The sequence below is a fragment of the Plectrocnemia conspersa genome, unplaced genomic scaffold (assembly GCF_051122295.1).
Source record: "Plectrocnemia conspersa isolate PC_06_02 unplaced genomic scaffold, ASM5112229v1 ptg000006l, whole genome shotgun sequence".
Taxonomy (NCBI): domain Eukaryota; kingdom Metazoa; phylum Arthropoda; class Insecta; order Trichoptera; family Polycentropodidae; genus Plectrocnemia; species Plectrocnemia conspersa.
Window position 1 is genome coordinate 18,096,068 of NW_028277170.1, and position 27,829 is coordinate 18,123,896.

Consider the following 27,829-nt stretch of genomic DNA (forward strand, 5'->3'; position numbering starts at 1 on the left):
TTTGAATATAGGAAGAACAGTGCTAAATCCAGAGAGAAAGGTGGATGTGGACAGACAGGTACCTTTTTTTGCTAAAATATCGCGGATCAGAAGCGAGATGTGGCACGGTGCGTTGTTATGATGAAGGAGGAAGCCACTGACCCATTTTTCTGGTCTCTTTCTCTGTACATCGTTTCGCAAACATTACAGTACGCCCTTGTAATATTTTGAGTTTAACGTGATTCCCTCTGGAACGAATTCTGATCGCACTATGCCCTCACTATCGAAAAAAAACAATTAGCATGATCATGACGTTCGACGACTGACGTGCCTTCTTAGGGCGTAGAGAGTTAGAGAGAGAACTTTCATCTCCAGTTATAATTTTGACCATGAAGTCTGGATCTCCATCAAGACGATCCTTGATACACGATTTTCCTTCTCTTCGTCGATTAAAAGTCTGGGAACAAATTTTGCACTTACTCGTCTCGTTTACAAATTATCTTTGCATTTGGTACTCTCTCTAATATCTCAATCGCCTGTTTGAACGAACCATTTTTAAAACTTTTGTACGTTTTCGTCTGTTTTTAAGGTCGAGTGACGTCCCGACCGTTGCTTGTCTTCAACCGACTCATTTCCGTTTTTTAATCGCTCATACCACTTGTAAAATCTCCAGAGTCACCACATGATCGCCTTACACAAATTTTAACATTTCATGAGTTTCTTTGGCACTTTTTTGCAACTTAAAACAAAACTTAATGTTAACGCGTTTGTCAAAATTCATGATGCGCGACAGACACGGTAAACACGACCTAACTCTTTCGGCTCTGGAAGCCCGCTGACAAGTCACAACTTGTTCAAACTTGACACTGACTATCTCAACGGATCAAGCTATCATACTTATTACTTTAAATGTACGTTGTAACGGCAGTTGCTACTATAAAAATCCATTCACCGTATTTTTTGATCACACCTCGTATATCAGACTTCTTCTTTGCATATAAATGTATCAAATTTAATGTACTTTTTTAAGACCAACATTTTACATTGTGAGCATTCCATTATTGTTAAGTACTTAAATTTTCCGGTAATTTGTTATCTAACTGACAAATTTCAGTAAATGTTTTGACTATGCTGCTCAGTGGCGTGCGGTTCAAACGCAATTTTTAATATATATTTTTTGTTGAATTATTTTAACCTTACTTTCGTTATTTGATTTTAAACTACTCTTAACAATTTTGATTTTCTCTATAGCAGTCTATTGTTAAGGCCATAGTATAATTTAATAGCACTTTGGATTCTTCTTTGTTTTTATGTATTTTGTAAATAGATTTCTATTTACTACATATTGTAACTTTTTTATTTATTTAATAATATAGGAATCTCATAGTGTGCCAATATAAACAAAAAAAGGGCACGAATGTCATATTACTTTTGTGGCTTCTATGAATCACATGTTGTGCCTGTTTTTGCGCAGTTTTAACCCACGAGCGAATTTGATCTGTAGATTCATCCATAAGTAAGAGTTGGCTGAAATCCATCCTCGACCTTCGAATAGATCGATCGGTCGCTTATAAAAGTTACAAGAAGTATTGCTCTCTGAGTGCATCACCAGATACTGAAATAGATATACGGTGGAAAGGTCCACCAGAGTTTACTGACATTTGCTGTTTTGCACGCTTGGAACGATCTTACAGGAACTCCTGCATCCGAGATGACATTTAATCGAGTTGGGAATAGACTAATCAAAACTGAGGTGTTTCAGGGCCGTTGACTTTATGTTCGCATTATATGTTTACAAAACTAACATTAGCTTACAATAATATGATTCATCGTGATTCTTGTAAGCCCAACTTGTGTTCGAGCAGCTTTTTCTGGAATGTTTTTAATACAGAAGAAAAACTCACAGGTGCCAGAACATGCATTGGTTGATGAGAGAGTAGATGAATGTGGATTTCATTACTCAGATATTCTAATTTAAAAATAGTAATTTTACTAATTGCTGAAGACATGTGTTATATTACTGAATTGAATCAGATATTAGATTAAAACTAAGATTATGACCCCAACATCGAGAGAAAGAAAAGGTATTGGTAGATACTTTATATGAAAAGGGTTTGGTAATGTTACTAATTTTTTGACACATAATTTTTTTGTTTAATACTAAATAAAATAGAGTATTAGTGAAAATGAGAATCAATATATTAATGAGAGAAGTTGTTTGTGTGGTATTTTATATACAAATATAGTTTCAACTATGGTTTTAAATATAACATTAAATTAACAACAATAGGTTTATTATTGAAATAAATATTAATACTTAAGTTATGTTTATCTTGTTTGCAGAGTTGGTCCAATAAAGATTTAAAAACAGCATCATACGGCACAAGCACTGCTAGTTCAAAACCTTCAGATACCACACCGACTACCAAAAAGGTATATGGTACATTCCGTGATTTAAAATTATTCCAATTCTACATTTAACTTTTTTCGTTTCAGTATGACACGAGTTATTCGAGAACTAAAACGGAAGCACCAGCTTCAAAAGAAAGCACAAGAGCGATTTCTTCACTAGATAAAATTAGCACATCTAGTAGCCGATACACGTCGCCATCGAACAGCTTCAGAAGTAGTTATTCCCCATCGCCTAGCTCCTACACCAGAGATAAATCTGGCACTAGGGAGAAAGAAAGTAATGGTGTTGGCAATATTTCTACCAGGTATTCAAATTATGGCGCGGATGACAAAAGCGAGAAGACTTCGATTCTCAACAAGTACATGAGCGGACGCACTACCGAAAAAGCAAACGACGTATCGACGACGAGCTATAATAGATTAAGTACAAATTCTTCTAGTAAACCCCGCAGTAGAGATAGCAGTCCTGTAGATAAAAACCGATACAGTTACACTAGAAGTATCACGAATCTTCCGAGCTCAGATTTGATCGGCAGGAGCAGTATTTTAGGTAGCAAAGAAAAATTGAACGATACTACTGCTGAAAAGGACAAGGACAATAAATCTTCTAAATCTTCACCGTACAACTCTTCGGCGTATCAATCGTATAAATTATATTCTAGACCTCTTTCGTTAAATAGGCCGATTTTAAAAGAAGAACCAAAGGCGGAACCCGTGAATACGCGATATTCGAGATACAGCAGTACATATTCGAAGCCACCGCTTTGTAGTTCTCCAACGTTGAGTTCTTCGCTTAAAGAAACGCCCAAGTCCCCGATTCTTCTAAACGGTTTGAGCGAATGCAAGGCCGTCGAAGAAAACGGGACTAATAAGACTTCCGAAGCGAAAACCGAAGAAGATAACGATTTAGAAGAGTCTTCTGAATCGGAAGAAGATGAGTCCAGCGACAGCTCGGAGGGTTCCATGATCAATATAACAGTCGTGACAAGAGCCACGTCACCAACTGCGCCATGTTCGTCTGTCTATCTTCGTACTCGAAGGGCAGACATGGCCAAAACGATAGAAAAGACCATCACAAGACCTAAGAAGAAAGCGAAGATGGTCGATAAAGAGATGCAGTCGGATAGATTAGACGATTCCACTAGAACTTCAAGATACGGTAGCACTGCAAGAATCTCGACTTCTCCTTGGTCTTCGTATACAGGATATGCAGGAAACGCATCTACTAGATACGTGTCTAGTGGTTTAAGCGGAAGATATTATAATTATACAAGTTCAAGAGATTCAGACAAATCTACGACGACAAGTAGAACTTCTAAAACTTCAGAAAGCGAGACAGAAACACCATCCAAAAAACCGACTGAGATTAGCGTGCCTAAGTTGAATGAAAATATAGGTGTTAAAAAAGAAATGACAAAGATTGTAGATAGTACACTTAGTAACGATATTTCGCATCAGATCGAAATATTAAATAGAGACGCGAAAAATACAGAGCAAATTGAACGAAAAGAACCATTGATAAGCAAAGAAAAATCGCCAGAGAAAATTATTATTCCGCCACCGGTGGAAGAAATCAAGAAAATAGAAGAAGTAGTAATTACAACTGAACCTATGGTTATCACAGATCAGCTTCCGCCTCAAGTTCCTAAATCAGATCCTCAATCGCTGTCTAAGTCATCTTCGACTGCTAGCGGATTAAATAAAACAGTAAAGAAAAAAATTGTGAAGAAAGTCAAATCTAAAGAAGAAGGAGGAACTAAAAAAATATTAAAAAGGAGCTCATCTACAAGTTCTGCAGAAGTTGACGTTGGCGCTTCTGCAGTAGAAAACGCAGATTTTCCAAAACCTCCAGTTAAACTAAAAGCCAAGTCCATATTGAAGAAAAGTAGTTCTAAATCAGATTCTTCGAGTAGCACCAGTGAAAAGGTCAAAACAAAGAGTAAAATTCCTCCTTTGGAAAGCAGTAGTAGTACCGAATCCAATATAACACCCACTGATTCATCTAGTGATGGAGAAGGAAAAGAAAAAAGTACTTCTATACCGTTGGTCAATGGATTTAAAGAACCTAGATCTACCACATCGTGTTTGATATCCTCAGCCGATGAGACGTCTTTGTCTTTTGATAATTCTACTAAACCACCACCTACTCCAAAATCGCAGAAAAGCGATCCTAAACCAGGATCTGAAGAAGCAAAGTCGTTTTTGATGAGAGCTCTAGCACCAGTGGCAAGCTTATTCAAAGCTCATTATACAGATTCTGCTGAAAAGCACTGGATAGATAGTACAGGAGAATCTGATAATCAAAACACTCTAAACAACGCACAGTCGATAGCGACAGACAGTGAAGGTAAACTAAAACTTCCAACAGTTAAACATATCGAATCCGGCAATAGAGAACTATGGCTTGCTTCGCTCAACGAGAAAAGTTCTGGTAGTAATAAGATTAAAAGAAGCAGTAGTAGGTCTTTAAATAAAGATTCCACTGAATCGAGTAATGCATTAAGATTTAAGTTGAAGAAACAGGAATCCGGTGAGAAAGCTTGGTGGCTGCAGAGCAGCCCAAATATACCGGAAGGAGTAGAAATATTGCCTCCTAGTAGGAAGGGTTCTAGCGATAGTGATATGTCTGAAAAGTTTGACATGTATAAGATAAGACCGGTGGAGTCCAGTGAAAAAGATCAATGGGTACCTACTAATGAAGATAGTGGCTTACATCCTATCATAAAAACTAGACAAACTAACGGAGGCGATAATTTTATTTTGAACGTAGTTAAGATTAGGCATGTTGAGTCTGGAGAAAAAGCTTGGTGGTTGGCTAGTAATAAAAATATACCAGAAGGGATCCACTGCTCTTCTACAGATTCGTCTGATTCCTCCGATTCGGAGAAGAACGATCAAGAAGAGGTCATACCAGTAGGGGATGAGATTATAGTAACTGGAAAGTACGAAGTGCCTTTGGTTTTGCCGGATGAAGAAGAAGAACCGTTAGGCGATCGAAAGAGTCCAGATGGTCTAGAGACGCCTCAGATCGAAGAAGGTTTACAAAGACGGATTCTGCCTTATGATAATTTAAACTTTAGACAATTACCTGATAGATTAGCGAGGCATGGTCAGATGAGCAAGAATCTTCCGGATTATATATCGAGGCATATGGACATCGACGATGTTTTAGGGACTTCTGGACATCTATTCAGTCCGATGATGGAGAGACTGTTGGCCAGAAAGACAGGCCAAGATTTGGACGGCGACAGTTCAGAATGCGAAGAGATAGATGCCACACAAGTGCGAATACATGACAGTACAGCGCAGCGTCCAGTCATCCAGAAAGTGGGCAGCAGGTGAGAGGAGCATAAATTATGCATTCTATAAATATAGACACTTGTTGTGACCGCATAAAACATTTCCAGTTTAAATTACAGAAATGAAATCGTCAACAGCGAGTCGGAGAGCAAATTGGAGGTGCGTATTATTATCTTAATAATTATCGTAAACGTTGAAATATCAACGGTGTATATTAATATATGTGGTATTTAGTATTTAAAAAATCGATAATGACACTTTTTGTTAGTGATTTGATGAGTCTTAAATGAATTGTGGTAAAGTGTAAATTATTTTATAATAAAAGAGAGATAAATTATGTATAGAAAATTTCAGATCGGTCGCCGTTCCTTCGGCACTTGATTATTATAATTATTTACATATATATCCACAATCACTGTCGGTAAGCGTTAGTTGAACAACAACACGGATTTCGTCCGCGTCGTTCCACGGTCACTGAGCTCTTGTGCCTTTCGAAGGCGGTGAAAAAATCTCTCGATTCTAAATTCCAGGTTGATATATATATATCTATACCGATTTTCAAAAGTTTGTCATTGCACGGGTCATTCAGCTTCTCAAGGGGCTTATCAAACACAAATATGTTTTCGGCGATAGAAAGATCAAATCACAAAAGATTCTTGTAATAATGCGACCGATGCTATACCATAAATATTTTATCGAGGAGTATGGTTCTAAGCTCATGAATTCATTTTTTAATGAGTTTTTATGCAAAGTTAATTTTTTCTGGTTTTTTCATGTTAAAAAACATCCATGTAATAATATTTAAAATTTACTTACACAAACTTATTTAAATATATTTTGCTTATGGTGTGCAATGGGTGAGTGATCTCAAAAAGGAATTTTTTGTGGAACTCTTTTTTAAGTTGTTATGCTATATTAAATATTGTATAAGCATCTAAAATGCGTTCAATTTTTTTGCTTACCTTGTAATCAAATTACGTCATAATTACGTCTATCTGAGGAAATTATATATTATATTTTATCATTTAAGACTAAATGTCTAATGCGTAAATAGCTATTTATATATGCTATATATTTATTTTAACGGTTTTGTGATGTATACATAAAAGTAAGAATTTATGGTAAACAAATAGGCGTTTGAAAGTTTCTCTCGCCTAACTTTCAAGATCTTATTATATAATATATACTGTGTATATTTTATTGACGTCAATTAGCGATCGATTGTGTTTTAGACTGACGTCATACGATTTATTCAACCAATATCAAAAAGAAACAGTTCCGAATTAGCACAGTCTTGTACAAAATATACATAAATTCAAGGAAAATTAAAATAAATATCAAACAAATATCAGAAACATTAAAAAACCTTATCAATGTAATATTATATACATATATGAAAAAAATATGATAGACAATTAGTCGGCCTAGGCAAGAAAACACAAATTTTTTTCGTCAAAACTAGTTTTATTTCTCAGTATACTCTCCTTTTAGCTCTAGTTCTATACATTTCTTTAAACTATTATCCAATTTGTGGATGCCTTCCAAATAATACAAGTTCTGGAAGCCCTCAAAATAGGCCTCTGTTTCAGCGACGACCTTCACATTTGACCCAAATCTTTTACATTTTTACAAGTTTGGGAATAAATAATAGTCGTATACATAGCTTCCGCTTTCCCAAATATTTATGCAAAATGTTGAATATTCGTTCGGTTGAAATGCCCACGATCTCAGCTATCTCGTGCTTAATCATTCGTCGATCGTCGATTATCATTTCATTGATTTTATCGGCCATTTCTGGCGTGGTGACATTTCATTTAGACGCCCTGGACGTTCATCATAAAAAATGCTCGTAGAAACGCATTTAAATTAAGCAGTCCAAAATTGTATTGTTAAAATCCCCATAAACATCGTTTAATTCGGCATTGATCTCATCATTCCTTTTCTTTTTCAAAAACAACTATCTAATTACTGCACAATATTCGATTCTATTAATTTTTGTAACAATGCAAAAGTTGTTTTGATTTAGAACAGATATATTTATATTGTATTATATATCATGAGTAAAATTTGACTAAGCTTAATCAAAAACGTTTATAAAAAAAGCAACTTTATATTAACAAATCTGTTCGGTAAAGACCACGAGAAGGTGGAAGCTTGTACCTTACCAAGAAATGTTTTAATGAGCAGTGCCAAATTGTGTTTAATTAATTTTATTATTATTATTTTGTAAAATATTTTTTACAATGATATTAAAAAAATACTTATTTCTCTATTCAAGTTTCGAATCATTATAATATTTACGTAAAAAAATTGACCACAGATGTCTCTAAATAATCTCTTAAGCACTTATTATATTAACATAATTTACATTTTATTATCATTACTTTTGTTAATAAAAGCATATAGTACTACTAACGGAATATATGTAATATAATTTGCACTTAATGAGGGATTGGATAGATGTAGAAATTTATGAAATATAAATTACTTCCATGTATAAATTTTGCATTGTGCTTTGAAAGTAGAATCTTTTTATATGATTTTCTAATTTTATGCCGTTGACATTATTCAATGTTAAGTAGAAGATCGGAAGATTTCTGAGGGTCCTGTTGAACGCTGCGTCAAATGGCCCGAACTTATAGTTGTTTAAAAAAAGCTAGAATATAAAATAATGACAAATGACCTAACCGTTGGTTATTAATTTAAATAATAATTTTATAATAATTACTAAATCCGATTTCCCAGCCACGATAGAAATAAAAAAAAAATTAGGTCCATATGGGATTCGAACCCAGACCTCTCAGGTCAATAGTTAGAAACTTTTTATTTGTCTTTCGTGCCGGTTTGTATTGAAAGGTTCAGTCGGGTGATTTAATAAATATAATATTAATTAATTCGACAGTATTTAAATATGTATTATGTACAGTCCACGGCACCAACAGCGTGAAATATAGTATTATTTCAGACAACTAATCCAGTAATTGAATACGTATTTAATAACTTTAAATTATTTATAGTATAATTGCAATTAGATAATGTTTATTGTATCACTACATTTATTAATTGCGAATTTAAAAAATAAATAAAAAATGGGCGTCGTTGTAAATATAAATTATTATAATACTCTTTGAACGGTGTCTTTAAAAAAGGTTCTTTGAACGCTGCTTTAAGCCTTTAGATCAGTGATTCCCAAACTCTTATGGCCCACGGACCCCTTTTCATACTCAAAACTTGTCCACGGACCCTGGGTGAAAAACTACATAAATGAATAATAGAAAAATTACAAATTTAACTTTGATGTCTTGAATGGTAAATGGTAACGTAAAAATAAAATATAAATAAAACATTTTGTTGAAGAAGTATTTATTAAAATTATAACTTTTGTTTTAAAATACAAAAAAAAACAGTGTATTTGAGTGTATTTATGAGTGTATTTATGTCCGGCTCAATGTTTGTGAGTAGCAACCGAAAATCTCCCATGAGTATAATATTAATTTCTAGTCGGTTTCCTTTTTGTAATGAGGTTCTACTAAATAGGAAGACGGAAAAGCAATCAACAGCTTCTGTACCATAACCCATAATGCTGGATATAAAATTGGGATCTGTTTTTGTAACCATAACGTTGTCTTATCCTTATTTAAACATTGGTTTCAGCTCCTAGTTTGTGGATAATTCAATAAGTTTCTCCTGTATTAGTATGTATTCATCTGTATTTGTACTCTGAGTTTGACTACTTGCAAAAGGGTTCAACACCCAGTCGGGAATATCCAAGTGAAGAATGTTTTCAAATCTTTGGTTAAGGTCCGAATGAAGTGACGTTAAATGTTGACAATAAGCAAACAAATCTAGATCTTTAATACGAGCGATTTCGACATCGAGGGATATTCTTTCACTTTGCATAACATCATTAATGCTATTAATACTTGCTAACATTTTGTGCCAAAACACTCGCATTAATAAAGTAAGAGCTTTCGTTGTATGCAGAGCTGATGGAGTTTATTTTATAGCCATCTTTCCGCAGAAAACATCTAATACCTTAAGTACTCCTGGATAATATTTAACAATTGGTTGCACGGCTTGGTTTCTTTCACTCCACCTTGTGTTTGATAAACTTTGAAGTGAAGATAGTACGCATTTTCTCAACATTTTCCAACGTACAGGGCTGTGAGAGAACAAAGAATAGAAGCTTTCTATATGTCCAAGAAAATGTTTTGGTTGATTTTCGTGGCATTGACTCTTACTCGATTTAAAGAATTTCCCTTCTTTTATTTGTTCTAGAATAGTTTCAAGTACCTTTTCAGCAAAAAAACTAATAAACTCATTTTGAGAATACCACGACAAATAATGTGTTTTTCCTCTCATATTTTTATCTTCAACTTGATATTTTTTAATTTTAGTGTTACCTTATCATATCTACCAATTATTTATATAATTCCTAAGCAATTCCCATCGCGAAGATCTCCAATTAGGGTGCTAGAACTCTAGATCAGTGGTCTCCAACCTTTTTATCGCCGCGAACCGGTCAACGTTTGATAACTTTACCGCGGCCCGCTGAGGGGGGACGTTGAGTTTTTTATATTTTAGTATGTTTTGATTTAATAATTTAAATTTAATTGTATTTAACACTTCCATTAATGTGCGAAAAGAACGCTAGTCATTGTGGTGGACTGTTCAAACAGGTGCTTTGATGTGGTTAATAACTTTAACGACATCAATTAATATGCGGTTAAATTTCGGTGACATTTTTCGGCTTGCCAGCATTTCCCTGTGAATGATACAATGCGTAGATTCACTCTCAGGTGCAACCTCCTTAATCCGAGAAGTTAAACCAGACAGTAGTCATTTGTAGTTCAGTGGTTATGCAGTATCACCGACAATATGTGTAACGACTTAATACATGATTACATATAATATGAACTAATTAACGTTATTAGTTAAAAAGTTACAACAAAAATAGCGACTTTGGGGACTTTAACCATTTGGACGCGTTAATAAAAAATAAATATAAATTTTTTTTTTTTTTTGAAAAATGCATATTTTACCTTGATACTGTGTTTGAATGTTCTGATTTTTTTAAAAAAATATTTAAAATGATATTTTATGTTTATTCACCAAAAAAAGCATTTTTTAACTGATTTTTGCGTAAAGAGATAAACAATCAATAGGGAGACTTTAGTCGATTTACGCGTTCAGGGTGTTAAGTACCCCTCTTGGTCTGGGTTGGGTTATATAGCAATGAGTGACTGCCACGCTCCATCAAATTTTTTGTCATCAGTTCTTTTGGGAACCTTTTTCTGTTTGACATTGTGGTTCCACATAACATCGTGCCATGTTTCTATTGCAAATATTCTGCAATATTCACTGAAGAATAAAATCTATCTGTGTATATGCAATCGTATCGTATTTTTTCGTAGGGAAATAAAAATAGATGTCGAGGCCGGTAAATCAGCCATTAGGGTATATGTCTCATCAAATCATGCCGGTTTATCGGCCTTTATGGTTCAAAGGGTTAAAAATAGGTATATGAAAATGCATGTAAACTTTGTGTTAAATTAGTAAACGTCGCGAAAGATTATTAAAAATCTTTGACCGCAATCCAAACGTGTGCGGTCGTATAAGGCCGTTATCAATCCGGGGCGCCACGGCGTCTCCAGGCGCAATGCATGGCGTGTATCTGACCTGGCGACGGCTTGGTGACGTCGCCAAGTCTAAGTCGTCCATACATTTTGTACGGAGACGTTGCTGGCTACGTCCGAGTCGTCCCGGTGGGATAGCAGCTCAAGTGAAGCCAATAAATGTGTATTTTTGAGTTTTTGAATCCACATTCATTTTTTTTACATTTAAAGCTACATGCAGGGAGCTTCCTTTGTAACTTTAAATGTAAAATAAATGAAAATGGATTCAAAAAGTACCTTTTACAGGTGACATATTTTTGCTTATAAACTAAGTTAATACACTTTCTCTTGCGAGCATCCAAAGATACTTGCGGAATCTACTGGCTGCGTGCATAATTTATAAATTTAGCATATGTATTTTCGCCGAGTGTGAGCTTAGCAATGTTACGCACCATTAATAATAATAAATAATATAAAGATCAACAGATGTCTCTAAATATTATTTTAAGCATTATTATACGTTTTATTATCATTAGTTCGGTTGAAAACATATATTATTGATAACGGTATAGAATTTTCACTAAATCTCAGATTGGATGGACGTAGAAATTGATTACTTCCACATTTTAATTTTGCATTACGTCTTGAAAGTGGATCATTCGAATATGATTGTTTTTTTGTTGTTACTTTACGCCGTTGACCTTATTCGATTTGAAGTCGACGAAAAGTATAAGATCAGAAGCCGAGTTGTGGAGATTCGCGAGGAATCCTGTTGCACGCTGTTTCACCTGGCCCGAACTTAGGGTTAGAATTGTATATACATATTACATATGTACAATGTATATACAATAAAAAAAACATATAGGTTAGATATTATAAATCTATTTAATTAGGGTATAAATTATATTTTTACCTATTTTATTTAAAGCTCGTTGTTACTAATGCGTTATTGCTCCAAAATTACTATTTACTCATTAATCTAGTTTACAATATTTTCGTAAAAAAAAATTCAGGAGCAATGAAGTCTGGATGCAAGCTATATTTTCAAAACACTTTGAGTGGAATTGGTCTAAAAATAAAATCATAAATAGCTGTATGGGATATGAATGTATTATATAGTTTCCACCTTTCACAATATAGAATCGTTCTATATCAAGCGCTTAAAAATAAAGTTGCAGTGGAATTCGATGAGACAATGAGCTTTTAAGCTCGGTCGAAACTTTCGACAGGTATGCAAATTCATAATCAAAGAATCAAAATCAACTCTTGCAAAAAAACGCGTCATCCATCATCGGTCTCGTGGCTAGACCTGAAATGTTTTCGTATGAATTAGGTATCTACCTTTTTCTGTTTGACATTGTGGTTCCACATAACATCGTGCCATGCTTCTATTGCAAATATTCTGCAATATTCACTGAAGAATAAAATCTATCTGTGTATATGCAATCGTATCGTATTTTTTCGTAGGGAAATAAAAATAGATGTCGATGCCGGTAAATCGGCCATTAGGGTATATGTCTCATCAAATCATGCCGGTTTATCGGCCTTTATGGTTCAAAGGGTTAAAAATAGGTATATAAAAATGCATGTAAACTTTGTGTTAAATTAGTAAACGTCGCGAAAGATTATTAAAAATCTTTGACCGCAATCCAAACGTGTGCGGTCGTATAAGGCCGTTATCAATCCGGGGCGCCACGGCGTCTCCAGGCGCAATGCATGGCGTGTATCTGACCTGGCGACGGCTTGGTGACGTCGCCAAGTCTAAGTCGTCCATACATTTTGTACGGAGACGTTGCTGGCTACGTCCGAGTCGTCCCGGTGGGATAGCAGCTCAAGTGAAGCCAATAAATGTGTATTTTTGAGTTTTTGAATCCACATTCATTTTTTTTACATTTAAAGCTACATGCAGGGAGCTTCCTTTGTAACTTTAAATGTAAAATAAATGAAAATGGATTCAAAAAGTACCTTTTACAGGTGACATATTTTTGCTTATAAACTAAGTTAATACACTTTCTCTTGCGAGCATCCAAAGATACTTGCGGAATCTACTGGCTGCGTGCATAATTTATAAATTTAGCATATGTATTTTCGCCGAGTGTGAGCTTAGCAATGTTACGCACCATTAATAATAATAAATAATATAAAGATCAACAGATGTCTCTAAATATTATTTTAAGCATTATTATACGTTTTATTATCATTAGTTCGGTTGAAAACATATATTATTGATAACGGTATAGAATTTTCACTAAATCTCAGATTGGATGGACGTAGAAATTGATTACTTCCACATTTTAATTTTACATTACGTCTTGAAAGTGGATCATTCGAATATGATTGTTTTTTTGTTGTTACTTTACGCCGTTGACCTTATTCGATTTGAAGTCGACGAAAAGTATAAGATCAGAAGCCGAGTTGTGGAGATTCGCGAGGAATCCTGTTGCACGCTGTTTCACCTGGCCCGAACTTAGGGTTAGAATTGTATATACATATTACATATGTACAATGTATATACAATAAAAAAAAACATATAGGTTAGATATTATAAATCTATTTAATTAGGGTATAAATTATATTTTTACCTATTTTATTTAAAGCTCGTTGTTACTAATGCGTTATTGCTCCAAAATTACTATTTACTCATTAATCTAGTTTACAATATTTTCGTAAAAAAAAATTCAGGAGCAATGAAGTCTGGATGCAAGCTATATTTTCAAAACACTTTGAGTGGAATTGGTCTAAAAATAAAATCATAAATAGCTGTATGTGATATGAATGTATTATATAGTTTCCACCCTTCACAATATAGAATCGTTCTATATCAAGCGCTTAAAAATAAAGTTGCAGTGGAATTCGATGAGACAATGAGTTTTTAAGCTCGGTCGAAACTTTCGACAGGTATGCAAATTCATAATCAAAGAATCAAAATCAACTCTTGCAAAAAAACGCGTCATCCATCATCGGTCTCGTGGCTAGACCTGAAATGTTTTCGTATAAATTAGGTATCTACCTGCGCCGACCCTGACAATCTGGAGTCCATGCGAAGCCCCTCTGGCGTTGGGTGACCAATATATTTGTTTACATGGTACAATCAAATATTCGATCTATTGCAATATAATTGCAGCACATCTTTCAAATAACTACTACTAAAAAATATGTATAATAACAAATCGACGTAATGTAACAATTAAAAAGTTAACCGTGACAAAATGTTTAGTATTCTAGACAAGATTAACGCAAAAGATAATTTTTAATAACATTCCATACATCACTTTTCACATATAAAAATAACGAAATACAATGCTCTAATTACGTCGCAGTTGCATAAGATGAGGCATTTTTTTGTTATATAATATAAATTGACTCATATGTACACATGCGATTATAACAAATACAATTAGATATGCAAATGGATTACCAGTGTTACTATTTTAATTTAAAATAATATAACATTATAGATTATCAAATGTTTAACACTTTTACGGTAGTTTAAACGATATAAAAAAGAATTTAACATATTGTTTCTCATCGTATTTTTACTGCCAAAGATAGATATTGTTAATATCTCAGCTAAGTTCGTATCCAACCGATTCGCTATGTTGCTTTAAAATAGCAGTTATTAAAAAAAAATAAAAAATCGCAATCGAAAAAAGTAAAAAACATTCTATTATATAAATTAAAATAGATAATTTTGTTATTATTCAGAAGCACGATAACTATTGTAGTTTTCGTTGTATCGCCATGAAACTTTTTTAAAAAATATATCTTGCGAATATCGAATCTCTTTGTTAGCTAGGCGAACCATGATCTTTTCTTAAAATAGCCTATATGATAAAAAAATAAATATATGTATTGACAAGTTAGCTAAAATTACAATGTTTAATAAACTTATAGCTCAGAAAGACACTGTTAAATACCTAGGTCTCACATTTAATTTTAAAATTTCTTAGATATCTTTTATAAATAATTAAAAGGTTAACATTACTTTAGCAAAACTATATCTCCTCAAATTTATATTAAAAAATAATTATTAATTTATATATTAATAATGAGACACGCGGAAACATATACTCCTCCGGCTTAGAAATACATATTTAAGACATTTAAATACTAAATGAAACTTCAGACCCAACAAAATATTTCAAATGCGTCAAATGCTCCATGGTTTGTCCGCAACTCGTGATTTCAAAATAGATACCTTTATTGAACACTGATAAATTAAATAAAAAACTTAAAAATTATAAAAAAAATGGTTATGTTTCTCAATACAGACATTCACTAAAACTAGTTGAGCAGGTAAGAGACCATGGTCTAAGAACTGAAATAAATATATTATATATTGTCGACTGAAAACACAAATAAACTTGTTTTTGCGTTGGGGTCCTTATATGATTTCAGACGATAATACAAAAAAAAATATTTGAAACCAGTTCCTAATTTTACTTAAAAATTTGTTCATCTTAATTTTTTGGATGCAGTCACTTAATAAGATCATGTCACATTTTTTTTAGCAATGTAGTAAGTTAACGGGTATTTTGGTGTTGGTTTTTCGCACGCCCAATTGATGGTCACCGCAGCGGTTGAGTCGAGGTCCACAAGGCCAGTTTTGTCGTGCGCTCCGACTCTTACGGTCGACGACCACTGGTCGTCATTCTTCTTCGGTAGGAAGTTAATCGAAGATGAAGCTCGGATGAACCATGAACATTTGCGCACCATCCTAGCCATGACCAAGCTAAGGGTAATTAATAGACAATATTTTCTATAAATTCTTTCGGTTCTATTTGACGCTTTTTTGCACTCGCGTGCTTAAGACTATAAAACACAAGAAGCAGACTCCTTCAGAACCTGTCTTTGTCTGTTTTATGATCAAATTTGCATTCATCGATATAGGACGAATTCCAGTAAATTTATTTGAGCTACAAATTGATACAGCTACTCCAATATGAAACATATACAGTGTCATCTCTATGATACAAATTCAGATACTATTGTAAATAATTTATTACATTTTTAAGTACATATTTCAATAATCGATTATGATTATGACTGTACATATAAAGCTTCATATATTATTTTCTACCCTAAAAGTATTTTATAAATATGGATGATACAGTAAGAGATTCCAGTTCTATGGATTAATTCTATTCATATGATTACCATTTAATTAGTTAGATAAACTATTTGTCATGTAAAAATTAACAAATAACAGATAGCCTTAAATATTCATATCATATAATATAATAAATGTTCTATCCTTTTAAAAAAATTAGTTAACTTTTACTCAAAAAATTTAATGAAACATGAGTGAAAATTAAATCTATTTATTTTAAAATAAATTAATGAAAACCTTTGGGTATCATTTTTTTAATATGTTGCTTATGTAAATAAAAATATTTTTATTATTCTATTTTTATATTAATTACTCCTGATTATTAAAAATAAATAAATTAAAATTATTTGGTGAAAAAAATAAAATTGAAAGCTGATTAAAAGCTTTTAATTGATAATCAATTATTTATACCACGGTTATAATATTTTTAGTGTAAATAAATATCTAATATTTTTTTAAATATGAACTCATATTCTATCATTTAATTTATTTGAGCTAGTCATGCATTAGAAAATACTATCTATTAGAAAATAGCTCTTTAATATGTAACGATTTTTTTGTTTCTTATGTATCTGTTTTTTTATTTTAATTTGTATTTTAAAATTACCTTTTTCTATTTTATTTTTAAACAAAGTTTTCTACTAACATATTTAGGCTGACTAACAAGCTTTGCCGAGGTATTTACAAAAGCTATTTTTAGACACGATTAAAACTATGTCAGTTGTAGTGTCGTCAAATTTCATTATATCCAGAGCTATGGAGTCGTTGGTAATTTTCCCCGACTCCAACTCCGACTCTGAATTAAATAATTTTGATAAAATGATATTAAATTTATTTTTCATTATTTATTTTCATGTAAATAACAACAAAAAGTAAGTAATTTTTGGTATACAATTTACGTGATTTTTCTATACATATTGGAAATGTTGTCGGGTTCTGAATTTTTATGACAGGATGCGAGCTAGATGTTGTGCTAGCGAAATATGTCATATATAAATATGGCCAGTGTAGAAACATGACACTGAATGTCATTCGCTTGGATTAGTGCCGCGCCATTATACGTGGTAATGCGTGACCAAGCCGGCCGGTGGCCAGTCGGGTGTTGTTGGGTATTTGATTAAGTGCATAATAACTTTTGTTTACTGCATATTACCGACTTAAAACGCATAGCGCACGAGGAGCAATTAAAAAAAACGTTGGTCGGGGTGGAAAGGGTTAAACAGAAATTGGAGTCGGTCGATTTTTTACGACTCCGACTGTGACAATATGATACTAAAAAAAACTTATTATTTGTATTAACACAATCAGGGGATGGCAAGCTTAGCCTTTAGCCCCTACTATTTGCTCTAAAGCACACGATATGTATATACGTTCGATATACGTATCATTACTCCAATTGACTGATAAATATAAAAAATATAGTAATGATTTTAATTTCTATAAATTTATTCAAAATATAAACAGATTAAAAATAAAAGTAAAAATTATCATTTTGAAAAAAAAAAAACATTTTATATCTTGGTTTTTTTTTTTATAAAAGTTACGATTTCTTATTATTTTGAATAGCTCCTATTTTGAAACAAGAAGACAGAGCAATTGGCTAATAAACATAGCTGAGATATTTACAAGATATTCTTATCTTTAGAACAAGTTACTTGTATACTTACTACAGTATTTATCGTGTCTTAAAAATGTTTAAAAAATCTATCTACAAAAATATCCTTTCCCTATAGGTTTAGATTCAAATCAAAGTTTTTTAGTCACTTAAATATACCATTTCAATATTCTTCTCTACTTCATAAAAAAAATTTAAAGGTTCAACTTCAGTTATTTACAGTAGAACTCGAATTTGATTCATTGTGACTTTATGTATAAATTAGATTGACTGTATTGATCATAAAAACAAGACTTACTACTAGTTAAATCGCAAAGCAATGAAAGCATATAGATTGCTAAATGTATCATAAACCATAAAGCTTTCGAAGGAAATCTAGAACACTTCGCCTTTCATATGAAATTTGAGAAATTTCTCAAGCTTTAACGTTTTTGTTATCCCTGATAAATGTACCATACGCATATACTGTTTTCCATCTAAATGCTATTATAGTTACTGTTTTTACAGCACATGTTAATTGAGCTCGCATTAGATAGATTTTCCCATGGTTATCTTTCATTTTCACAGACAATCGGAACTCAATTACACCTGTACCGCTTTTATGGTATTTTATTGTCACTATCCGGATATGTAGTATATTATATATTTATGTAGTTTGTGCGGTGTACATCTATCAGTGAATAAAACATTTTTGTTTTAATAACGCCAACAGAAACTTAAAGCCACTTTCTTATCTCGCCTCATAAACATTACACTTTTTTGTTAAGACTTCGTCACGACTTTGAATAAAGTAGCAGTATTGATGAGTCAGATAGTATATGTAAAGAGTAACCGTAGTTTTGTTATCAACGACAAACATACAAAGCCCATCCACCAAAAAATTAAACAATAGATTAATTTATTTTTTAATAATTAGATTTTTGCATTATGTAATTGCTAATTAAATACTGGTGTATCAAATGTTAGACACTGTACCTTAAATTTTTGTAAAATATTATTTATTTATATAGTACTTTTATTGCTTATTTATTCGTAGATAAAATACGCAGTCAGAGACACTGAGGATTTCGCATTCGACAATGTCCCATTGTCAACTGCAACAAAAGAACATCTTCATTTTGTTGAATGACACTCTTGACTTATATATTCTATGTTTATCATACTTCCATGATTTGCTCCCTTGTTGCATTATTTTTTATGCTCTACTTTCACAAGTTTATGTAGTCGTTATCTTATTTTGTCTTTCTCTAAATCAATTGTGATATCCAACATTTTGGATCTTCTGGGCCGCATCGCCTGATAAAAATGATCAGAGGCAGTATTTATAATTTAATATTTATTTTTGACTACAGTGTAACTCATATTACCAATGTGTTGATTACAACTTTAATTCTTATACAAAAACAATAATGATTTAATTTTACGTATTTTTTTTATAATTATTTCTGTTGTTATTTTTTTTGATTATTTAATATTAGATTTATGATAAATTATAAAAAAAAAATCGGCGATTCTCAATGATTTATTGCTTTGATATATTTTACTACTGTTTTGTAATTTTTTTATTATTTAAATTTATTAATATGTTCAAATGACTTATTTTAACACTTTTTGTGGATATTTTTTATATCAATTCAGAGACTCTTAATATTTTAAAAAATTAATATAAAATATTTTTTTGTTATGTTTATTTATTTCATACTTTTCAACTTATTGATATTATTTTCTATTGAAATCATTTACATTTAATCAAATTAAAAAAAAAGTATTATATAAATATAATGTTTTTTATTTATTATTCCGTCAGATATACATATATATGTAAATATAAACCTATTTGGGGTACCTCAAAACAGTGAAAGTTCGACCACCGTACATGTACGGCGATATCGCTCAAAGGGTCAACCAGAACATTGAGCTTGTATTTTATATATCAGTGCATAAATATATGGCTTAATAAAGTAAGTAGCGATGCAAAGAGTTTTTATAGTTTGTATTATCGGTAATTTGACAACTAGATTTAATGCAGCAAAATAAATAAATAATACATTCAGTTTTGCTATCACATAACTTGTTTTGACTAATGAATGAAAAGTCATTTATCGAAATAGTTTTTGTATACGTCACATTTCTTGCAATTCAATAAATTTTGAAGCAATTAAACACAATACCTGTAAGTATTAGTTTTTTTTTGCAATTTTTTCAATAAAATATATCGTTAGTCTTTTTTATGTCACGATATTTTTAATTTTATTTCTTCAGTTAAAAAATATTATTCAATAGTTTTGATACGCAGGCAGCCAGTTGGATACACCTTCTTTAAGCATCGTTATAACTAAATGGATTTCTTTATATTTTTGTTACAGATAAGTGCTGAAGAGGAGCAGGTGGTCGAACTCAAGTTGACTAGACAGGAGATGACTTGTCGAGTGCGTTACGTGAACGACACAGATCCTTTCCGATGCTGGAGTGAGGTAACAGTTCCTGGCAAATCCATCTTGTACACCTTCAGCACTCTACTTCCTCTCACCTGCCAGCTACCTGCCTTGCACCGCCTACTAGGAGCACCACAAAAGGTGAGTCACAATAGCAAAGCGACAAAAAATCCATATCACCAGACGACGCGTCTCTTTATTACACCTCTAAAATAGCACTCATAGTCTAGATTTCTAAAATAAACTTTACGCTTCGAGCGATGCATTTCTGCGCCGCGGTGCAACCGGAAAATTTGCTTTCATATTATCATATTACACAATGGTTTCTTTTGCGACCTGTACACCTCGGTGTGAGTTTTCTTGCAACGTCGTTTTAATAATACCGAACTGATCAATGCATCGAAGCGACCGGAAGCGATTCTTTGCATGCATTGCTTTTTGGAAGTTGGCCAATGATGAGACTGATACTGGAAATGAGATACCAAAATAAACTACCGTGGGAAGTACAGAATCTGCATATATTGTCTTGAAATTATTTTATTCCAGAGCTTCACTACATTTATACATTTAAAAGTAAGTCAGAATATAGTGAGTGTCATGGCGAATATTTAGCCTTTCATCAGATAGATTATTGTTCTTTATGATTTTATTCGTATATCTTTAAAAAATCTTAAAGCTGCTCAGTCAACGCCGAATGCAATAGACATACAAAATATTGCTGAAGGTTTCACGGACTATTTTCGTTCTCTTTTTGAGGAATATTTTTTGCCTTCTGCTCAGACGCTTCCTCCTTCTTGATTTAATTATTTTTTTATTTTATTACTTTATTTAGCAAACATAGCTAATTGTTTATACACTGTCATATGATATAAAAAGACGGGTTTTAATAGTCTAAGAAAAATGGTTGAAGTGGAACATTACAGTGAGAAAATCTTTTTGCATTTTAAGGGAAGGTATTCGCTATGAATCAGATTGATAATATCTCTCACAAATTCTTAGAGAAAGGATAACGCGTGCATTTGCGATTACCATCCAAACAGTTGTTCTTAATCTGCTCTAGCGGCCAACGGTAATTTGTTCTAAAACTCGGCCGTTTCACCGATCACTTCCTCAGACACTTGTACTGGTATGCACACTTAAACATCCATTTCTGAGTGCAATACGTAATAACTTTAAGAGCTAAAGGAATCTCTGATGTTTCCACTTGCTCCTTATGGTCACCGGCTCATTACCAGCAGGTACAGTCCGTCCAAGATATGAACGCTCATTGTCACAGTATTGGTGAGAAAATATAATAGGGTGACCATGTGAAATTACAAGGGCAATTAATTTTTACTTTTTTAATTTAATTTGTCGAGGAAAGTGTAAAATATCACTTTCTTACTTATTTTGTTTATTTATATACATATTTAACTGAAAAACACTGATTTAGTATTGGTAACGTTCTCCCACCGGTGTAAACAAATTCGCGGAAAACTGTGTATGTATGCATGCATGCGTACACGCATCCTTATTTCCAACACAACGATGATGAGCGTTAACATCTTGGATGGACTATAGATTCAATGCTTCACATAGTTTGTCTCTTCCGTTTTTGACCACAATCATAATTAGTATTGACGGTCTCCCGACATCAGTATCTATCTTGGAGATGGAAGATGAACTAGTGAGAGACATTGTTAAGAACTTGGACCAACTAAGTTGGTACGAACTTCAATCCATAGCATCGCAGAATCTGCCGCTTCTCTCTTCGCATCCCTTGGACCAACTTTTCGTATAACTATCATATACAAATTGTATCTGACGATCTCAATTATTGCACAAAAAAATAAACAACAACTAACTTTGCCTTAAAAGAAAAAATAAGCAATTATACAATAATAATGTATATTTAATATATGCTAATCTCATCGATTCCGTTCTATATTTGTGTCACAGTCGCTAGAAACGTGTCCAGTAATCCTTTGGTGAAAACATGTTACAAATGTGAAACCTGGCGCACTAGGGCTTCCTGTGTGCATACTAACTAGCGGCGCCGAACCGCTTGTTATCCATATCATGTGATATAATGTCACGTATTGACATATAGCTGGACTGAAATTAATTTTGAAAAAAATCAATGCTCAGATAACGCGAGCCGCATGCAATTTACTATAAAAAGCACTTGTTAGAAGTCAAATGGAATTTATTTGGTCACCAAATTATTACATTCATCGTCAATTGCTAGAACGTGTACAAAGAAATTACTACGTGATCCAATTGTATACAATTATTCTATAGATAGTTATATAGTCTTAAAAATGTTACAGTTATGAGAGAACTAGACGTAATGAATTATAACAATGCACATACAAATTTAATTTATAAAAAAATCCAAGAGCCCTGGAAATCTATTTAAACATATCACTTGTTAAAAGTCAAATGTAATATAACCATTCTATCTGGTCATCAAATTATTACATTATAGTCAATTACTTATTTTCATAAGAATATTTATAAAATAATTTAAATTAAATTTACTGTAAGATTTTAAAATACTTTATTCATTATAATTTATCAGTTTTGTTAATATAAAAGTACATACACACAAGCGGCAACAATTAATTTTAATATTTTGTATTGATTATAATATTTCCAATTACCGTACGGTATCCACATTCCCGATATTGCATAGATTTAGAATATTAAAAATAATTTAAATATAATATTAAAAAAATAATTTGTAGTGCATTATACATCACTCGACTGTTCCTAGTCACCCCTTTTATTATTTATACTTATAAATATACTCACACTACAAAAAACCGGATTCATTTCGTTGTCGATATTTATTGTGAGACAATATTAAGGGTTGAATGAACAGGTGTTTTTACCTGTTTGGTACTTGTGTGGAATTTTAATGGTCATAGGGCGATTTTGTATCATTATTTATTATCTCAATAAATATAACAAATATTTTTTTTAGTGCTGTAAAAACTAAATATTATTACTTTTAATTACCTCACATCATTGAGAGTACATACACATAAAAAGTGTGTATAACATATTTTTTTTAATTAAACATTTAAAAAAAAAATCGCATATATTAGGCCAACTTGTCTGGGACCTTTTATTTTTTATTTTATAATATTTACATAAACATTTATAACTCAAATTTAATTAATGTTACTTTTAAAATGAGTAGAAATAAATATCCATATTAACAGCGTTTAAAAGACGTGAAAACGAACTCTAAACTTTCATATTTATACAGTATTATGTTAAAAACTACGTCAGTGCAATACTAACACTGGCGGCTAGTTTTGCAACTACTGGAAAGTAACTTTGCACGGTTATAGATCCAAATCTCGTTAATTACAATATGTTATTAAATCAAAACAATTTTATCAATCAATCAATTCTGAGTAACATAACTATTTATTAAATATTCGCCGATGATAGTTTTATTTAATACATACGAATAGTAAATCAAAACATCACATGGCAATTTAACTTCAATTTCACGGTTATTACATATGCACGAATTTTGACTTTGACATCTTTGACATCCAACGTAAATATTGACGTATTTAATTCACGTTATAAGCATAACTGTAGTATACATATTTTTAATACTTCAGAGATGAAATATACATATACTATAATATATACATAAATACTATCGATCAATGTAGGGAGTTAATTTATAGACATTTTTTAAGTGTCGCGAAGATAATATAAATAGCTGTCAAATTTTTTTCAAAACTGTTAAATTTAATTTAGAATTGCTCCAATGATAGTTGATGAATCGTGGGTGATTGTTTATGACACTGAAACAATATCCAATTGCCGCAATTTAAAAAAAAGATTAGACAAAAAAATTACGTCAAGTTTGATGAAATATCATGGTGATTATCACCTAATATTCTACTATGAATTCTTATCATCATGGAGACACATTTTGCACCACGATAATGCGCTGACTCACACTTCACGACTAATTATTTATTTTTTGACTCATGTTGCCACATATGATATGGCCTCTTTTGACTCTTTACTGTCTCCGCAGATTAAGAAACACGAAAGATCAATGTTTTGTGACCGCAGGGGAGATAAAAGCAAAATCATAAATCCTGGCATAAGTGTATTTATATGTAATATTATTATTGAAGAATAAGTAAATTGTATAACTTATTGAGACAAAATATATACAAAAAAAGTCAGTTCAAATAGGTTCGGTGAGTAAAGGGTTAAACCTTGATTCGATGTAATTTTTTTATTTACCTTTGTAACAAAACATTGTAAATCAGTTGTACGGTGTCGTTTTAAGTTGGACAAATTATAGCATTCTAGTCATAGATCAATTATATTGTAATGTGTATAGATCGTTTATGACAAACAATACTTTGTAAACGATTCATCATTTAGTTGCTATGGTTGTTCAATTAAAGCGCAAGGTTGTCGAAATCAATGCTGACATGTTATGCCAATTAGCAATTTTGTAATCTGAGTTCATTGTAACAGTTGATTCATTTTCGATTTTGTGTGTTTCAGTTGGACGATAGTGCCCTTCAAGTTTACAAAGACGGTGACTATGGACCTTATTTGGATTTAGAGTCTTCGCTCAGCGAGCAGCAAGAAGAGCTAGAAGGTTTCTTGGAAAAGTCAGTAATTTATATTTTACTTTTAAAACAGTTAATGAGAAGTATGCCAGTTGTGAAAAGGACCATAATCTATCTAGCACGAAAAATGGCAAAAAATTGAATTTAATGGAATATATTTTAAGGAACATTAGTTTGCCAGGACAGATTTAGTTTGATTGGGATTGGGGGTTTACAAATCTAGCTTGTGAATTCAGAATTCTGTTATTTAAAATGCTCTACACTAGCGGTAGGTAATGCGTTACAAATATCAGAAATAGCGTTTATGACATTAAAAACAGGCTCAATCAATCAGTGGCTCTAGTCACCTTCAGGTGAGCTCCACATTAACGATTTAGAACACTTGGACGTCTTCCAATACCTCAACTCTTCGAAAGACATTCTTAATATTTTCATATATACATATATATTTTTCGGCACCCACACAAATTTGTAAAGCGATTAGTGTTGTCTAGCAACAACAGTGTCATAATTATGAATATTTTTTTAGAAATTTACATAGTTCATGTATTTGTGTTTACTATATTTTTTGTGTCAGATAGGTATTTTTTGTGTTCCAGCTATTAAAAGCAATATATTGTATAATAAAAAAACTACCACAAAAAAAAGATAAATCGATTTATATGCATAAGTCAACGCTGATTAAATTGTATTCAAATTCATATAATTAAAAATAATCTGCAAAACATAATGTTTTTTTAACATATTCAGTATGAAAAAATATTTTTAATTACATTTTAAGATTGTATGTAATAATATTTTATATAATTTAAAGCCGAGTGAAAAAGTTTTGTAATAGAAATTAAAATATTATAAATTTTAAAAGCATTTTATAGTATAAAATAAAATATAGAATAATAGCTTTAAAAATAGTTTTTTTACGTTATTTGTTTTTTATAATAGATATTAAGGTTTTTGCTTAAAACTTATCTTAAAAAAGAGTATCTGAATTTTTTTTAAATTGACCTTTGTCCTGATCCATTATCTAATTTTAGAATGGCAGCTATTGAAAAAAACAAAGAAATCATAAAAAATCGTAGAAAAAATGTAAAGAGTGAAAATAGTTTATAATAGAAATTAAAATATAAAAAATCTGTATTTTTTTTCTCAATTATGTTAATTTTAGGGTTGACGACAACTGCCGTAATTTCATTTTTATACTTCATATAAAAATCATAATATTTTTTGTAAATGGACATTTTTTTATGGACTTGATCCATCATCTTGTTTAAAAAAAAATAGAAAGATCATAACTTCTAAAAAAATTGGATTATTTTATAAAACTTTTGCAACAAAGATAAAATCGACTCATATGCAAAAGTACACGCTGATTCGGATTTTTTATTTTACTTTATTTTTAATTTTAAAAATCTGATTTTTTTCCCGACATTTCCGCTTCAACATAATTTAAAAAATATTATTTATTAGATTATGTGTTTGCTTGCAGTATTAGATTGTAATTATTTAAAATAGCTTAAAATTGCATTTTAAAATTCTATTAAATGGTCTTAAATATATATAAGTAGTGGTTTCAATTTAAAAAATCTGTAATTATAAGATAGATGCAAAATATGTGGCGTTGAGAATATTAGGGGCAACTTAACCTAACATTATTATTTTTAGATTTAGAGTTAAATTTGGTATTCATTTTTTACTATATTACTCTTCGATGTTTGAGGAATATTATTATAAAATTAAAAAATTATTGTGTTGTGTTATTTACAATGTAAAATATTTGTTGTACAATGTATTTGGAGATGTATTCTTTCACATCACATCTCGAGCTGTCAATTAGTGGTGCTTCAACCCATAAAAATATCGAACTTTATGGACCTTCACCTTGTGAGACTATTTAAATATTTTTACAACTTGCAAATTGCACTTTTGGCCTTTACTAATCTGTATATTTTCAACCCACACAAACGGGTAAAGAAAGGCTCGTCTTATTTTATGATTCCTATGTTTATATTTCCACGAAGTTACATAAAACCCAGCAAAACAGTCCGCAGCTTCCATACATTTTCGCAAATGCATCCATATTTGAAATTATTAAAATAATCCACAACTAGTGCATCCATTGACAATGCAAAGTCGAGGGAATGTCTCACGGTTTTTATGAGACACTCACTCTCACGAAAAATTCATAAATATTTATGAACAAACATATAACTTCGTTTCTCTCTCGCTCAAATGCTTGCACGTATGATGGATAAAGCCTGCGCCTGTCTAAAAGGATGACCGAAAAAAATACACACATCGATAAAACTATTCCTACTGTTTTATTATTCACAGGTTGCAATGTATCGGTCAGTCTGATCACGCGTGGTCTATTTTTATCCTACACAAACGAGTGTGTAAAATCTCATATAACTTTTATGTGCATATACATTTTATTACCCCTTGGCATTTATCGGTAAACTGGCAATGAAATTTACAATATGATGGAGACGCAATAAAATAAAATTAGTTGGAGATATCTTTTGAAATATTACTTAGCTTATGCACTTAAAACTTACCTTCACCTAGGTCACGGGTGTCTGAAAAATCCACGCAGATTCAGCGACACTGCTCATTTTTGTTTCTATATCTTCTATAAAAGTTCTATACATCTAAAAACATCCTTTAGATACCACAAGCCAAGTATAACCTAATCATTGAATAAAGTTTTATTTTGTAAATAGTGTGTTACAATTGGAAGAAAAAGATGCTTGCAAAAGTGTTTT

At 31.8% G+C, this 27,829-nt stretch overlaps 1 protein-coding gene across 5 annotated transcripts in view; it reads left to right on the forward strand.

Moving 5' to 3' along the window:
* The window catches only part of Fhos (Formin homology 2 domain containing), a 51,812-nt gene that overhangs the window by 10,879 nt on the left and 13,104 nt on the right, over nt 1-27,829 (forward strand). For 2 of the 5 annotated variants that reach the window (XM_088187268.1, XM_088187269.1), the window contains exons 2-6: nt 2,323-2,412; nt 2,476-5,729; nt 5,811-5,850; nt 20,398-20,607; nt 25,000-25,109. In XM_088187268.1, the coding sequence (XP_088043394.1) occupies nt 2,323-2,412; nt 2,476-5,729; nt 5,811-5,850; nt 20,398-20,607; nt 25,000-25,109 (3,704 nt within the window). Of the gene's footprint in view, nt 1-2,322; nt 2,413-2,475; nt 5,730-5,798; nt 5,851-15,885; nt 16,045-20,397; nt 20,608-24,999; nt 25,110-27,829 lie in introns of those variants that run through there. The other 3 variants (XR_015809848.1, XM_088187271.1, XM_088187272.1) reach the window with 3 other exon arrangements.